Source organism: Choloepus didactylus, chromosome 5 (assembly GCF_015220235.1).
Source record: "Choloepus didactylus isolate mChoDid1 chromosome 5, mChoDid1.pri, whole genome shotgun sequence".
Lineage (NCBI taxonomy): Eukaryota > Metazoa > Chordata > Mammalia > Pilosa > Megalonychidae > Choloepus > Choloepus didactylus.
Genome location: NC_051311.1, coordinates 132908736 through 132926167, shown reverse-complemented (window position 1 = coordinate 132926167; position 17432 = coordinate 132908736). Strand labels below are relative to the sequence as shown.

Genomic DNA, 17432 nt, shown 5'->3' with positions numbered 1-17432 from the left:
TTGTTGTTCTTCACTGAATTAGTCACGGAGATTAGAAAGCAACTGAGACGTGGTACCTGCCCTCAAGGAGTCGTGGGTGAGTGCAGCTGTGCTTGGGGGAGCCACATGGAAAGTGCTACCCATTTCCAAGGGGTGCTTTCCGATTAGAGATTGGTACACACACTGTGATGCCCAACACTGTTCCATCATTTTCCAAAACAGAGGAGGAAAATGTAACACGTAAGGATGACTTGTAATCTTCTGTGATTATACATTATTATCTGCCAGTTTTAGCTTTGAAGCCAGTATAGCTATTAACAGATTACTGAGACACACCTGACAAATTCTCACATCACTATGGTTAATAATCACTAGTCAGTGGGAGAATAAAGGTCAGTGAAGAGATGATAAAACGTCATTGCCTTAGGTTCCTGGATTGGGTCAGCTCAGGTGCTAGGTAGCAGGGAGGGACGGGCTCTTTACCCAGGTGGGAGGGTGAGCGTGAGGCTTAGTTTGGTGTGATGAACGCAGGTGTGGGTAAGTGTATTGAAGGTGATGGAGGAGTTAGGCAAGTACCAGGTCACTGATGACTCTCAAAAGCCGTGTTAAAGTTTGGACAATTTCTACAAGCAATTTGAAGCGATTGACGGGTATCAGCTTTTGGCAGGAGAATAATCGTGGGATGCAAGGGTGCCCATCAGACTTTTGGTTCATATAGTTCAGAGGTGATGGGACCTGAGCCTGGGTATAAAGAATAAGCAATAACTGAGAGTTTATCTGCAGAGCATGAATTACTTCATGCCCACAGTGGTATCGGCTGAAATCTAAACTGGTTTTGTGTATGTGGGTGGGTGGTGGTGGTGGCAGGATTGGCAGAGGAAATCTGATAACAAGTGAGGTACACAGTTTTTCAACTCACTTGATTTCAATCTTCTATATATGAACAAACTAGGCCATTAGGTTGTGGAGGGGCATGAGGACAGTTTTGGGGTTGAGAGAAATGTTTATTGATGGCTTCATGAGTGTATGTATAATGTCAAAACTGGTCAGTTTGTGTGCAGTTGTTTGTATTTCAGTTGTACTTCAAAATTAAACAACAAATAACCAGACCATTACCTAGTGATGTTGATCTTAGTGTATTTTTAATTTCCATTATTGTTTTTCATCCCCATAAGCTCTATTACATACCTTTTAAAATTTTCTAATACTTCTTTTTGTTCACACATCATCTTTGTTATTACCTTTAGTTCTGCAATCTATATTTAATTTCTATCCATATTTTCCTTGAGATCTTTGAATTGATAAGATTTGACTGAATGTCCTTCATTAGTTGCTCCACTGTCTATGTTTCCTCTGATGTTTTAATTTGTTCCCTTGACTGAGCCATCTCTTGTTTCTTTGAATGTCCTGTGATGTTTTATTGATGTCTGGGTATTTGATCGTTTTGCTGTGCTAACTCTGAAAGTCAGTTTCTTTTTTCCTCTTATCTGTTAAGGCTCTTCTTCAAAGCTTGGTCCAGTTTATACTGAACCTTTAGAGCAGCCTTTGTCTAAGTTTGGATTTTCTCAGTTCTTTCTGCACCTGCCTCTTGTTCAGGGCATGTGCAGTAACTGTTAAGATTACCCAATTATGTGCAACTGTGTCCCCTCCAGGAGAGGATTTTCTTTCCTCTGTTTCTCCTCTGGGAGTCCTGGGTTGTCCTCTTTGCTTTTATACAACTTTTCCTCCCGGATTGCTATGATTTGTTCAATTCCTCTCTTGCTCTCTGGGCTGCCTTTGCACTCCAGCTTTCAGCTCCTGGGTGCATCCTGCCTTACAGAGGTCCCCCGTTTGCCCTTTTCATGCAGCTTTCCTGCTTCTAGTAACATCTGCATTAGGGGATCTTGACCTTCAGAGCCAGGTGGGGTGAGTTTTCCAAGACACCTGAGTTTTTCATTTAGGTGCACCAGCAATTGGACCAGGCTTGGAGTGTTCACAGCTTGCTAATAGTTCTGATGTGGGTCACTGATTTGTGGGGACAGATTTCTGTTGCTCGTGCACGCTGACCATTAGGACCCAGCCTTGGAAGTGTGTGGCCTTGGACCTTTGTACCTTCATGTGCTTGGGCCCTGAGTCACGCCTGGGGGGCTCTGTGGTCAGTGACCATGGCGAGGTGTCTGGGCCAGAGTGCTGCCGTTGTATGGCTCTTAAACTGCATGGGACCAAGCATGGGGAAGGGGTCCAGGCTGACAGGTCTGCACTGCTCTCCTACATTAAAAAAAAAAAAAAAAAAAAAAAAAAAAAATTCAGTTCAGCTCTTGTGAAGTCTTTCTCTAGTCTCTGTTGTCCTCCAGAGTTCCAAGCGAGTTGAATCTGCCCTTTTATTTAGCTGTCTCTAATTCCTGGGGCTGTTGTATATCACCATCTTATATGGGCCTTTCCTTTAAGAATTAGAGTTGGTTTGTTCTGAGTCAATCTTATGTAAGTATAATTTACATGTAATATCATGCTCCCTTTTTACTGTACAGGATTGTATTTCTAATTACATTTCTAGAGATTTTACACGTGGGTTAGTAATCAGTAGCATTCATTATGTCTTAGGAATAGGATGTTTATACAGGTAATTTTGTTTTGAACTTAGTGAACATTATATAGTGTATTTTTTGAACCTTGATTTTTATTTTCTTTTAGTTTTGAAGTACATTCAAACTTACAGGACAGTTATGAAAATAATACAAACTTCATACAGAGCGCTCTACCCAACCTCCACGCTTCCAGATACCCAGATCCAACAATTTTTTGCTGTATTTGACATTTCATTCTGTCTATCCATTTATCAACCAATCCTTCTATTCATCTCTCTACCTGCCTGTCTACTTATCTATTTATAAGTCAATTTTCTGAACACTTCAGTAAGTTGTGTACATCATGCTCCTCGAACACGTAAATCTGCCATGTACCTTTCCTAAGAACAAGAATATTCACTCATGTAACCACTTTAAGTTCAGTATTCAAGTTCAAGAAATTTGATTGATATAAAGCTTATAGTCTATATTCCAATTTTAAAATATGTCTCAATAATGTCCTTTTGAGCCTTTTCTCCTCCCTTGTTACATCCTATCCATAATCATGCATATATTGTATTTAATTGTCTTCTCTTTACTTGCTCTTTTTTTTAAATTGGGAACATGTGTACAACTTGCCCATCTCAACCACTCTGAAGCGTACCACTCAGTGTATTAATCACATTCAAAATGTTGCGGTACCCTCATCACCTCCCATTACCAAAACTTCCCCGTCTCCCCACACAGAAACCTTACACTCATTATGCATTATTTCCCCATTCCCCTACCCCCAACCCTGGTAACTTATACTATAATTTCTTTGTGAGCTTGCATCATCTCTGATATTTTCTTTGTAGTTACCATGGGGCTTAAATTTAACATCCTACATCTTAATACCAATTTAACTTCAATAGTATAAACAAACTATGTTCCTCTACCCTTCTGTCTTCCTACCTTTATGTTCAATTGTTGTTGCAAATTATATGTATAAACATTATGAATCCAAAACCACTGATTTTTCATTACATTTAATGTATTTACCTTTTAGATCCTGCAGGAAGAAAAAAGAAGGAAGAAAAGTACAATAGTACAGGCATTTGTTACCCTTTTTGGAGTATTGTCTATTGTCCTTTGCTTTCAGCCTGCGGTATTCTCTTTAGCATCTCTTGTAAAGTTTGTTGTGGCAACGAACTCCCTCAGCTTTTGTTTATCTGGAAATGGTTTTAATCGCTCCCTCCTTTTTGAAAGACAGTTTAGCTGGATTTAGAATTCTTGGTTGTATCTTTGACATTTGACAGTTTGATTATAATATGGTATGGTGTAGGTGTATTTGGTTTTATCCTATATGGTATTCTTTGACTTCTTGGATTTATATGTTCATGACTTTTGTTAAATTTGGGGACGTTTTCAGCCGTTATTTCTTTGAATCATCTCTCTGCCCCTTTCTCCCTTCTCCTTACTCCCACATGCATGTATTGGTGTGCTTGGTGGTGCCCACAGGTTCCTCAGGCTCTCTTCACTTTTCTTCGTTCTTTCTTCCTTCTGTTCCTCAGACTGTATGATTTCAATAGTCTTATCTTCAGGTTCACTGATGCTTTCTTCTGCCCGCTCAATCTGCTGTTGAACCCCTTTAGGGAATTTTAAATTTCCATTACTGTGGTCTTCAGCTGTATTTAGTTCCTTTTCATAATTTTTACCTCTACTGATTTTTTGTGTGTTCCTCTTTCATTTTTCTGATTTCCTTTTCTTTGTCCATGTTTTCCTTTAACTCTTGGAGTATATTTAGGACTATTTCAAAAATATCTTTGTCTGGAATGTTCCAGGTCTGCTCATCCTTGTTGATGCCTTTTAATGCTTTACTCTTCTCCTTTGCCTGAGCCATCACTTCCTGTTTTTTTTGTCCCCTACTTCCTATTTTGTAACCTTCTGTTGCAACCTGGACATTTTGAAATTTTAAGATGTTATCTCTGGAATTTAAACCCTGAGGCATCTGTTCCTTAACCTTGCTTCCAACTAGTGTTATGACTGAGTTTTCTTGGAATGCCAGAAGCTTAAAAAAGAAAAAAATTAAGGAATTGAAAAAAAGGAAGGACCTTTCCCAGTCTTTGCAGGTTGACTTGTGTGAGTTCTCTCCTTCAGGTTAGATAACTCCAGGCCAAAGCTTAGGGACCTGACAGGTCCTTTTTGCACATGCCTCTTGTCTCGGGTTTGCACATGTGGCCCTAGAAGTCCCCCATTTACATGGACATGAGAATATCCCTGCTTTCCTAGGAAACATTTCCTACCTTCCCAGGCACTGTACTGTTTTGTCCTACAGCCAGTAATCCCTTGCCCTGGGCAGCACGACTTGACTACTCTCTCACAGCATCCTGTAAGAACGGTTCTGTGAGCTGCCTTCAGGTAGCACCTTCTGGGAGGGTCAGTCCCTCAAGGTACCAGCGGACTTGGCCTGACATACCTCCTCTCCCAGTATGTGCCTGAGGGTTACTCGGCTCCCTCTGCACCAGGACCCGGGACCTCCCCTGGGAGTACAAGCTGGCGCTGAGCTGGCAAGGGGATGGGTGTGAGGACAGCCAGTGCAGTGGAGATTGTACTGCTTGATTTGCCTTTTTCTTGATTGGGTGCTCATCCTGTTACTACAATCCTTTAACTGTTTTCTGGAGCTTTGAGAAAGATGTTTCTGCCAGGTTTTGCTGGTTGTTCAAAGCTTCTATGAGGTGGGGGCAGGGGGGTGGGAAATGGAGCCCTGAAACTTCTCACGTCACCATCTTGATTGGGGAGCCTCTTTTAAATCCCATTTCTTTGACTTATAAAAGTTAAAAAATTAAATCTCATGATACACTCACATATCATTTACATGCCACTCTTTTCACTAGTGGAGCTTTTAGAGAATATTCATTTCACTAGAATTATTGTAGGTTTAGTTAACATTGTTGATAGGTCACAGGTATTTAACCTTGCACTGTTGTCCCTAGAGGAGTAAAAAATTAAAGTGTATCAAAAGAGAGAAAAAAAATAAAGGGTTTAAACTAAACTGAGTGGAGATGATTGCATTTAATTACTGAACAAATTGCTTTTAGAGAGAATTAAGAATGATGCTTATTTGAATTAACATTAAATCGGTAGTTGTCCCCTACTCCCTATACGCCTCCTCCACACCATCATCTCTGTCTCCTGCCCTACCCCATATCCAAGCTGCTATAAGGCTCTACTGTTAGAGTGGCTTTCATTTCAAAACTAACTTGTAAATAGTGGGTATGCCTTTCCTGCTGCTTTAATTACTTAAGATAGAATGAATCAAAATGCCCTGATAAAATTCTGCTAACCTACATGTGAAATTCAAAAAATTATTTTAGTATTAGCAAATTTTAGGTTTTGTTTTAAAAATAATATATAAGTGGGTTGTACTTTTTTTTTTTTTTTTTTTAGATTTTAAAAATATGTGTTGTATATTTTATCTTTGCATGGCATTGTGAGAGGTTTCCTAATTTTTGGTCTCTAATGAAATCTGTCTGTGATCAGTATTACATGGAAAATTCACCTCTAAAGCAGGCAAAAACTGTTATACAGAGTATTTTTCCTAATATGCTATACTAGAATTTCCTTCTGAGAAGTATTCAGTTCCCTTATGAAATACTTGAAAGCATCTTTGTGCCCGTACATTCTAGGTGCTAGGGATATAGCAGTAAAGAAAAAATTCTTGGTCTTGTGGAGCATACATTCTAGAGGAGGGGCCAGACAAACGAATAAACATTTCAGGTAGCACCAGTTAAGAGCTTTGGAGAAAAATCTAAAAATTAAGTGTAATGATATGAGAAGTTATAGTCAATGACATAGATTAGAGTGCATTGTAGTTGCCTTGTTGATCAAGCAAATACCATGCAAAGCGTTGGCTTAAACAATGGGAATTTATTAGCTTAGGTTTTGAGACCAGGAAAAGTCCAAATCAAGGCGTCACGAAGATGATGCTTTCTTTCCAAAGACGGGCCTTCTGGGGCTGGCTGCTGGTGATCCTTTGTCCTTGGCTCCTCTGTCACATGGCCTCTCGTCATCTCTGTCTTCTCTGCTGGGTTCCATTGACCTTCAGCTTCTTGCTTCCCATGAATTTCTCTTTCTCTGTCTGAATTTTATTCCACTTATAAAGGACTCCAGTATTAGGGTTAAGACCCATCCTGGCTGAGGTGGGCCACACCTTAACTGAAGTAACCTCATCAAAAGATCCTACTCACCATCAGTTCACACCCACAGGAATGGATTAAGTTTATGATGGTTTTCTGGGTTATATACAGCTCCAGTCCACCACAGTGTGCTTCTGTTGGTACGTTCCACTTAAAGGAAATTTACTGCATTGGCTATGAAAAGTCATTCTATTTACAAATTCAGTACTAATCTTATTATTATTTTAAATTTCTCAAAACAAACCTTGCTATAGATATCAAACTGGCTCCAGTAGAGAAAATAAGTTTCAACCACTAGAAGATACCACATAAGTTACTTCTGAAGAAATTGCTTAAAGTTTATTATGAAATTACCTTTAAAATTTAGAGTATTTCTTAGTGTGTTCTCCCCCTCCCCCCAAAATACACATTTTCAATGGACTGCCCTTCAGATTTTACAATTAAATTGATGAGAAACCAGTTTGCTCTAAATTTATAGAAACTTATTTTGTATTTTTAAAGAAAATGTATTGCAGTGTTTGGAAACTGAAGATGTTTGAGTTTAGTTTATATTGAAATGAGAGGAACCCCTATAGTTTATACTATAATAAAACTATAGGTACTGTTTTAACAGCCTCTCCATTAGAATAACATACACAGTGTAAGAATATAACTACAGGAAAGATAGTAAAAACATAGGTAATTTCAAATTGTACATTTTCTAGCCCAATGTAGCATTAGATATGTTCACCTACATATATATATTTTACATTTTCTACCATTTGCAATTTATATAAAACCTATTATTCTTTAGTTCAAGACTCCAGGTAAAATATCAGCTATGTTCTTTCTTCGTTTTGCTAGCCTGCCTTGAGAGTAGTCTGTTCTGTTTATAGCTCCAAAAGGAAGTCCTTTGAAAAGGAATGTGTTACAGATAAAACTTTACTTTCTTAACTTGAGCCCTTGTCTCAAGTGCTTTTGTATACAAGGAGGACCTATGTAATGTGTTTGTGTATGTATGAAAAAATATATGCTTCATTTTCCTTTAGCCTCAGAAACCAGGCGGCCGTGACTTTGGGCACTTTGCCGAGCGTCGTTACTGCCTGGGTAGCCCTGGGAATGGGATGCAACTTACCAGCTTTGGACCCGGGGTCGGCAGGAGAGAGATGGCACCGCGTGTCCTCTCTGTGGTGTCCTTCCTTCACTTCTCTAGGCCAAAGCCTCAGTTCATTTTTTGGCTCTTTTCCATCACAATTTGTGATTTTGAAATGTTTCTGCCCTTCCTAGTAACTTGGGAAACTCAAAATTTGTAATTTTCTTTCCCGCTCCTGATAGGTTCTGGATAGTTTACTAGGCCAGTATGGAGTGGTGGAGAACTGTGAGCAAGGTACATGTCTTCTAAATTGCTTTCAAATTTGTAAAAGGAAGGAAATATAAAGAAAACTAACTTTTTTCTCTTTGTGTGTTGTTTTTGTCTTCCTCCAGTGAATACTGACTCGGAAACTGCTGTTGTAAATGTAACCTATTCCAGTAAGGACCAAGCTAGACAGTAAGCAGTTTGAAACTTTATCTCTAAATGTTATAACTAGGCTAAGTACAATAACTTTGTGGATTTATAACTCAGAGAAGGCTGGTGGGTAGGAGAAAGAAACTTTATTTACAAAGTTGACCCTGTGATTGTGTCTCCCTTTTTAACATTTGTTCAGTAAGAATCTGCATTGGTTAAAATTTTATTATATTTTCAGTGTGTCCTTAATGCCAATAATGGAATTATGTGGTATGAAGCTGAATTATATCCTGCCTGGATATTGTGGCCAAACTACATAAAAACTTTTTATTCCTTATTGGTATGACTTGCACATTACACATACAGCTATTTTTTTCTAAAGCTGGTGAGTTGATCCCATGTTAAGCTAACAGTGTTAAATGTTAAGTCTTCTCACTCATTTTCCTAATGATTGCTCTTGTCATTTAGGAGGGTAATTGGGCTAATGTAACTTGCTTTTGTGTTTATGGAGAAAGTATATTCCAGTGAAGTTAACAGGCAAAGATTAATAGGAAAATATCATTGACAATGATCTAATGAACCACTGAGCACTAAAGAGAGAGTGATCATGGATGCCGAGTGTCAGTGCACCATGGAAATCTTAACCACCTCCAGATTACAGTGGAACAGGCTGTCTGTCCATGGTGGAACAGTGGAAGGGTACACTGAGCTGGCTGATCCCGAGCCTGAAGTGGTATAAGAGTGGGACATCAACTAGGTTGCGAAAGGCGATGCCCACTCCTGGAGTGACCAGGAAAGGAAAGATAGGACTGGGAAGGAGACGGAAATTTGTATGACACAAATGGGACTTTATTTTAAAAATTGATGATATTCACATAGTTCAAAATTTAAAAGATCCAAAGGTGTATATAGCACAAATCTTCCCAGCATTGTTTTCTAAATACTCTGTTCCCTTCCTGAGAGAGAGCCCCATGGAAGACAAATAAATGTGTATATTTTCCCTCCTTTTTACACTATGATATCATAGCATTTGAATTTTTTGCACATATGAATGTCTTTTTGTAGTTGCATAGAATTTGATTGTATGGTTATAGAATGACTCAGTCCCAATTGGATATTTAGGTTGTTTCCAGTGTTGGGTGATTGTGAACCATGCTGTAGTGAATCTCCTTTTACATATGTCATTTTGCATATGTGTGATATATCTATAGGATATATTCCTAGAAGCAGAACTGCAGAATTGAGAATTTATGTGCATTTTCTATTTTGTTAGATGTGGGCAAGTTGTTCTTTGTAGAACTTGAAGTACTTGAAATTCCCGTTAGCATTATGCAAGAGTCCTTTTCTCCATAAAAGTGATATCTCATCATGTCAATTTTCATTTTTTTGTGAGGCTGAATATCTTTTAATATGTTTAAAAACATTCCACGCTTTTCTTTGTACTCTTTGTCCATTAAAAAAAAAAACCAATTTATATGGGGTCTTGGGATATTATAGAAATTCACCATTTGTGATATGAGTTGTAAAATAAATTGATTAAAAAAAAACCACCACCATATTCTTCAACCACATAAGAAAGTGGAAGAACAGGAAAATTTCACATTTTATACTCCCAGTGCATTGGTTTTATTGGTTTCCAAATTACCACAAACCAGGTGTATTAAAAAACAAAAATGTGTTCTCTCACAGTCTGGAGGCTGTGCGTCTGAAATCGCGATGTCAGGAGGGCCGTGTGGGGAGGCTCCTTCACCGCCGCTTCCCCCCTCCTGGTGGTTGTGGCAACACTGGGCATTTCTCCGCTTGTCACACAGCGTTCCAGCCACTGCCCTCACCATCCCTTGGCTTCCCCCTGGAGCCTGTGTCTCTGTCTTTATACCACCTTCTTATAATGACACCAGTTAGTGGATTTAAGGCCCAACCTAATCTAGTATGACCTCATCTTAGTGTAACCAATTACATCTGTAAATGCCCTGTTTACAAATAAGATCATATTCTGAGATGCCTGTGGATATGAAATTTGGGAGACACTATTCAACTCAGTATCAGGGTTAAAAGTGAGGGCGATGAGAAAGCCATGGTTTCATTTGTTGTATATGTTTCAGATTCTAAAAGAAAATAATAAACTGAAGGATACTTGGAGATTATCAGAGGCCTGTTCTATTGACTTGCTTGAAAACTTACGAGACTAGCTATATACAGGGAAGAAATGCTAAAAGTAGTGTTTAGTCATAGGGAGAGCATGACGTTGGAGAGGCAACCTACATAGCTTTGAAGAGGCATAAAATTAAATTTAGTAGGGGCAAGTTAATTGACAGCCTTTTTGTTTTCTTCCTTTGTTCTTCCTTTCTTTCTCCCTCCTTACTTCTCTCACCCTCTCCCCGTCCCTCTCCTCCTCTCCCCCCCTCTCCCCCCTCCTCCTTTCTCACACACACCCCACCCCACCTTTCCTCACTTTTTCTTTCTTTACCAAAGCATTAAGAGTAAAATTGCAAGAAGGGTAAGACTGACAATTAATAAGGACAGCAAGCTGAATGTGGAAACTCTTGAGTTCTAAAAGTACTTTGTAGTGGTTGTTAGAGATTGGCAGGGCCCTATCGATGTTCAGGAGGGGGACAAGTCTGTTAAGAACCCTATAATTTAGGTAATTAGGGTAACTAAACACATTGGGTCTTTCATTTAGGTAAACAGTCATCACAGCTTTTATTCCAATATTGATTAGTTAACATTTATTCATTACTATTGACCAAAAGTTGCCAGTGGATGAAAGCCAAGTCTGTCCCCAAGGAGAGGATTAGGAGACCACTGAATTTTAGTTCCTGCCCAAGTTGAGCTACCTTATATGACTATTATTGTTGTTGTTCTTGTTGTTTAAGAATTCCAAAGGTCCAAAAAGAATTAGAATGTGATTTGGTATTCAGAGAAAATGAAATCTGAAGAATGCAAAAATCAGTTTTATGACACACTGTTATGAAAATTGGTGTCTATAAACAAAGTTTTCTAATGAGAGTTTTGTTTTTAAAGTGATGTGGAGTTAAAAACAACTTAGTTTTTCTGTGAGGAAAATTAATTTTACTCGAGAGGCATTGGATGTAGTGGAGAAAGTGTGGACTTGGGCATCAGGCAGTCCTGATGGAGTAACCTTGACTTCTCTGAGCTTCAGTCTTCTCAGCTACAAAATGAAGGTTGAAAAGAAACTGATATAGTCACACACATATGCACATATTTATAACTTTATTAAAAGACCTGCATCCAGTAAGTTTACTCCAGTGGTTCTGGAGCATCTTGCATTGGCTTGAGCTGGGGAAGGCAGCAGCAGCCTACAGTCCTGCTCGTGGGCTCCAGCAGACCACCTGCTGCCTGCACCAACTGGGAGCCATTTCTCCATTCCCTCCCCAGTACACATATCTTCAGGTAGTGAGGGTTGAGTTGATATTCTTGGTTGACCTCTTTTCTCTTCTTAGCATCTGCTATTTGAGAGTCTTTGTAACTGGGATGTGTGTGAAGTTTAAGAGGATACCTGTCAGAGTCCAATTCCATGAGGTAGATGCTTTGCTGCCATTTTTCTAGCTATGACTTTGGTCAAGTTAATTAATCTCTCTTGGGTCACTCCCATCTGTAAAATAGGAATAATTATAGGCCTTAGTTCATGAGACTGTTGAGAAGAAATAAGAGAATGCTCCCCAAATACTTACCATGATACCCACAAGGTAGAAAGAGCTCAAAAGTTTGCAGCTACTTAAAAATTTTTTGAGCTTTTTCCATTGCTGTTGTAACATCCTGTTATTATTCAGTATATGGTCTGCATTTCAGATGATGAATGGCCACTAATAATGGGGATTTAGGGACTTATAAGTGTTTGTAACTATCTCTTTTTGGTAGTAACAAACTATGTGGCTATTTCTTTAAGAAAAAATTTAACTTGGGAATTCCTGCCACCTTGTGGCTAAGCAAAATCAAAGGTTTATAAATACTCATAAAGAAAATACATTTGTCTCAAATTATATCCTCAAGTATGTGTAAGTATGTATTTAATGAATACTTTTTCTTCAGTGCGAGAGGCTTAGGTCTCAGGAGCACCTATTTGCTGCCTTCTTCCAGTGATGTTAAGATAAAGCAGTCAAAGAGAGATATTGTTCCTTGGAGGATTTGTGTGTGTGACAATGAAATAACTCCTTAAGATTTGTAGACATTCAGATTTGTAGATATCCAATGTAGATGGATATTCTTGGTACAGGGAGAAAGTAGAGTTATCTGACTTTAAGATAATGGCTAAACCTCACTTTGTTGGGACCTACGTGCTATCCAACAGTGAGGTCTGGGAATAAGGTAAAGGAGATTTCAGGCATGGAATTTTAGAGGTGAAAGGGACTGTAATTCTAATCTTTCAGTTTTAGATGAGGATGCTAACACTGAACAGAAAAACGACCTTTCGAAGGTCACATGACTACTTCATGTTCAAGCTGAGCTAGAATTCTGGTTTCTGTCCATGTTCTTTTCACTACTCAGATTTGCTTCTGTTTACCCTTGGGTATGTTTAAACTCTCCGACTCACATTTCTTCTTCTTTCTTCTTTCTCTTCTCTTCTAAATGAGAGTTGAGCTACTTATTCTCTCTTTCAAGGCTCTTCCATCTCTGAAATGTGGTCTACCCCAATAAACTTCTTATCAATTCAATTAAGTACTATTAACTAGCAAAATTACTCACATGTTTCTGAAAATCTCTTAAAATGGTGTCAAAGCAGAGTTAAGAAATGGTAGGAAATAGGACCATTTTGAATACGCTTCCTTGAGTGGTGTTGAACTGAATGCATATGTTTTGAATAACTGTATTGAGCTTTGAGGAGTCCTTCATTGTAAATATCTTGTACATACGGTAGATTTGATGAAAATGTTGGTTTTTTTTTTCCCCTGTAAACTTGGCAGACCACCAGATGACATAGCTGGATATCAAACTGTATACATGGAAATGCTTTAGCAGTTCACTTAAAATTCAGAAACTTGGGACCTTCCCTCTTGAGGAAACTACTGCTCTGCAGTGACTTACTCTTCCTTTTCAGAGGTGTCTACGTTTGGGGGGGGCAGGAGCTCTACTTAGGTGATAGACAGTCTAGGACCTGAAATGTGGGCTGTCTGCTCTCTGACAGAAGCAGCCTCTGTTGCAGCCACCGAGCCCAGACGTTGTACCGTGGCCCACGGCACGGGGCCAGCTGAACACCCGAGCAAGAGAATCCCCCACCCCCACCAAGGAAAATCTCTATGTGTCCCTGAGGAAAGTGTGGGAACTGTTTTTTTTTCTGATTTCATTGTGTACTGGGGAAGTTAGAAAGGTGTGTGTAATTAGGATTATGTTTTTGTGCTTTTGAAATCTCGTTTTAAAATCTCATTGAATTCTCTTTGAATGAGAATAAGTAGCTCAACTCTCATTTAGAAGTTTGGAAGTTATGGTTTATGCCAAGTCAAGAGAGTTGTTTCTTGGGATTATGTGACTTTATTTTGATAGCCCCAGATGCATAGAAGCTTCTGATGACTTACATGTTATCTCTCTTTATCCCCATGGAGAAGACAACACCACGTGTTGCCATGTTCTCTCTGCCTCCCCTTCCCTCTCCCTCATTTCCTCTTTCTCAAGAAAAAAGTTTACCTTTTTTGTAATGTTAGTGATTTAATTCTACAGTCAGAATTTACTTATTTTATTCTGAAGCTAGCAATACTCAGTTTTATGGTGGGAAAGGATATAATAGTGAACTTGACTGCTTTTTATGTCCATAGGTATAGGTGAATCCTTCATTGGATTCAACTTTCTTATTTTTTTAAAAAAACCTTCAATAATTTGTTTTCTCCTGGCCTTTGAAAAGTTTTAAAGTTGTTTTGGATGAATATCTAATTGGTTGAAACTTCTACAACTCTAACTTTCTATAGTAAATATAAACCATAGATAAATAAATCAATAAATGTTTTACACCTCTAGAAATAACCAAATATTTTAGGGTCCTTAATCCACATTCCCATAAGAAAAAAAGAGGGGGAAAGAGGAAGGCAAGGAACAATATGGTAACTTAAGGTTCTGTCATCAGGGAATGAGGAAAATAAGTTGTGGTATATGCCTGCTATCACCCTGTGAAGCTTGGGGTCAGAATGCCCTCTGACGTAGAAATCATGTGGAAATATCTCCAGGATGTATTGTATTTGATTAAAAAAAAAAATAAGCCACAAAACAATGTTCTTCACGATCCCCATCATGCTTTTGAAGAAGGGGCTATGTGCACGCACGTCCACGTGTAAACACGGAAAGGAGGCGTCTGCTCAGCGGCTGCCACCGTGAACGGAGCTAGGAAGGGGATTGGGGGGTTGGGTTGGTGAAAGAGCACTTTCTTGCTGCTTTTGTATTTCTCTGTGGCAGGAATCTTTACAATGAGAGTTCTTCCGTTTGTTAGAGGGTGTGGGGTAGCCATGTAACTGTGGGGAGAAAGTGGAAAGGAGGACAGGGTCCCGGGTCCCGAGAGCCCAGTGTGGCCTCAGCCCGGTTGCCTGCGCTGCCTTCCAGTTCTGCGTTTTGGGTGCCCTTTCCGGTGCGAGGACCACCTTTTTTCCTCTTCTTTCCATCCAATTCAAGAATTGAAAGTTGATCCCCAAATAAGGAAAGCACTGTGTGAGCCAGAGCACCGAGCACGAGACCATTTCGTGCCTGCAGTGAGCTGAACTCAGGGCCCATTAGAACGAAATCAGTGCAAAGACTCTGTGTGTCCCTGAGGAAAGTGTGGGAACTGTTTTTTTTTTTTTTTTTTTATCATTTCATTGTGTACTGGGGGAGTTAGAAATGTGTGTATTATTAGGATTATGTTTTTGTGCTTTTGAAATTTTGTTTTCTGTGCCAAGTTTTTACTATTGTGTTCTTCACTTTAAAAATATATAAGTAAGTAGAACACGATTTGGATGAATCTTACAAACATAATAAATAAAAGATGTCAGACATAAGAGAGTACATAAGGTGTGTACTCATATTTTTTTTGTAAGATTAAAAAAACAGGCAAAATTCATCTATGGTATTAAGTCTGAGGGAGACAGGAGGTAGGGCTTTTGGAGTACTGATATGTATTTTCTGATTCTAGATTTTGCTTCAATGAGTCTTCACTTCATGAAAATTCATTGAGCTATATGCTTAATATTTGGGTACTTTTCCATATATATGTTACAGTGTGTATATATATATATATATAAAAAACATATGTATATGTGTTACAGTAAGGTTCAAAAATGGAAGAAAAAAACTTCCCTCTTAAGATGGATGGACGGATAGATAACATAGAAAATAGCATGACTGATTTAGAAATATTTGTCCTTCAATTCTTAAAATGTTTTGAATATTTGTATTTTTTAGAGGGTAAAGTCTGGGGTGGGGCATATATTTATGATGTGTTTTCTATTCTGAGTTGGAAGGACTAGCTAGAATAAGCTCTGCTCAGTCATTTCTGTCTTGCTTGTTTGGCTATTCCTAAGCTGTTAATAACCTCATGGATAATAGTGTAATCAAGAGTTTGGCAAAATGTTTTTGCTTTCCGTTTTTCATTGCTAGGTGGCAAATAGGTTCATTTGTGTGTGTACTTCAAAGGCAAGATGAGTGTACTGGGCCTGCCTGTGATATGCGTATTTTAAAGCTTCCGAATCAAATCAGGTTCTGGGGCTGGCTAATTGTTCAGTGGCTTTCTTCAGCAGTTTTAGAGCTGAGAACTGAGTAAGGGAAGGGAGTGGTACTTTGCTAAAAGATTTATTTTGTAGCTTGATTTCTCTTCCCACCACCCTGCACCTTGTCACCTTCCAGAGCTTTAGAAAAACTGAATGGATTCCAGTTAGAGAACTTCGCATTGAAAGTGGCCTACATCCCTGATGAGATGGCTGCCCAGCAGAACCCCTCGCAGCAGCCCCGAGGTCGCCGAGGGTTTGGGCAGAGGGGCTCATCGAGGCAGGGGTCCCCCGGATCAGTGTCAAAGCAGAAACCGTGTGACTTGCCTCTGCGTCTGCTGGTTCCCACCCAGTTCGTTGGAGCCATTATAGGAAAAGAAGGTGCCACCATTCGGAACATCACCAAACAGACCCAGTCTAAGTGAGTATTCCCTGGTGGGTGGTGGGCGTTAATATTTTTCCCTTTGGATTTTAGTACAGGGTATGTTGAGCTGGTACTTGGTGTCCTTCTGAACATGGTTATGATCCATCCTCGTACAGTACTTAGGAATCTGGAAAAAACTTGTGATTTAATATATTAGTGTTCGTTTTATGCAAATTGGGGCTGAACCTTAATCTCACCTTCACACATGGATGGAGAACAAATGCTATCTAATCCACCACTGATGGGTAGGCCCCAGTGGACTAGAGGGTAACTTCCAGGTTATTCTGCCCCCACCCCCCACCCCACCATGTGATACTTGTCTTCAGTGCTTTTAGAAGTAATTTTCTGTGTCTGGTCCATTTTGTCTGTAGTCTCATACACAGATGAATTTTCAGCCTTGCTTTCCTTCAGTAAAGAGTTGTTCATTTTATGGTCCAAAGTTATCCTACAATTAAGCCTGGTAGTTGAAATTGCTTTTTTTTCTAGGTGTCGTTTGACAATTTTCATTGGCAGGTTTTAGGGGATTGGAAGATTCCCTGGTCAAACGCTGGAGCTAACTTTTGAGAAGAGAGCAGGAACAATTTGTTTTTATTTGCTACAGTAGCCCTAGTGCTTTGCACATTGCCTCATATATAGAAGGCTCTTGTATTTGTTGAAGGAGTGAAATGACTGCATCACGTTATGTTTTAATGCCCTTCTAATATATCTAAGATACTATCTTAATTTACAAACACCACTGCATTTTTTTATTAGTTGTTTTGCTTTATAAGACATCCTGTTGTGCAGAACTTGGATGTTTTGACCCAAAGAAGCTTGGCTATGAACTCTCTCTCCACCCCTAGTTCTGTAAGGCACTGCTAGGCACATCTCGGGACTGTGGCTGCCACATATCCTGGAGACCCAGTGAGTGTGCTAGGAAAGGTTGTGTACAATCAACGCCATTGTACACAAAAGAGTTGGGAAATGGCTTTGGGCCAGCTACAGAGTTGACTGTGGATTATTTTGCTTTTTAAATTTAGTAAGAATAATTTCACTTTATGTGTGATCTAAGGAATTAAGCATGGACTTTCTTTGAAAGTAGAATTACAGTGTTGTGTGTACCCTTGCTTACATGTTATTCCAACAGGTTTAAGGGCATATCTG

General features: G+C 39.2%; 1 protein-coding gene across 1 annotated transcript in view; it reads left to right on the top strand.

Annotated features, from left to right (window-relative positions):
* Nucleotides 1-500: 500 nt before the first annotated feature.
* The window catches only part of IGF2BP3 (insulin like growth factor 2 mRNA binding protein 3), a 54147-nt gene continuing 37215 nt past the window's right edge, over nucleotides 501-17432 (top strand). Inside the window, exons 1-7 of the mRNA XM_037837796.1 lie at nucleotides 501-516; nucleotides 1827-1884; nucleotides 2032-2211; nucleotides 7729-7786; nucleotides 8015-8066; nucleotides 8165-8228; nucleotides 16005-16286. Of these exons, the coding sequence (XP_037693724.1) occupies nucleotides 501-516; nucleotides 1827-1884; nucleotides 2032-2211; nucleotides 7729-7786; nucleotides 8015-8066; nucleotides 8165-8228; nucleotides 16005-16286 (710 nt within the window). The remainder of the gene's footprint in view (nucleotides 517-1826; nucleotides 1885-2031; nucleotides 2212-7728; nucleotides 7787-8014; nucleotides 8067-8164; nucleotides 8229-16004; nucleotides 16287-17432) is intronic.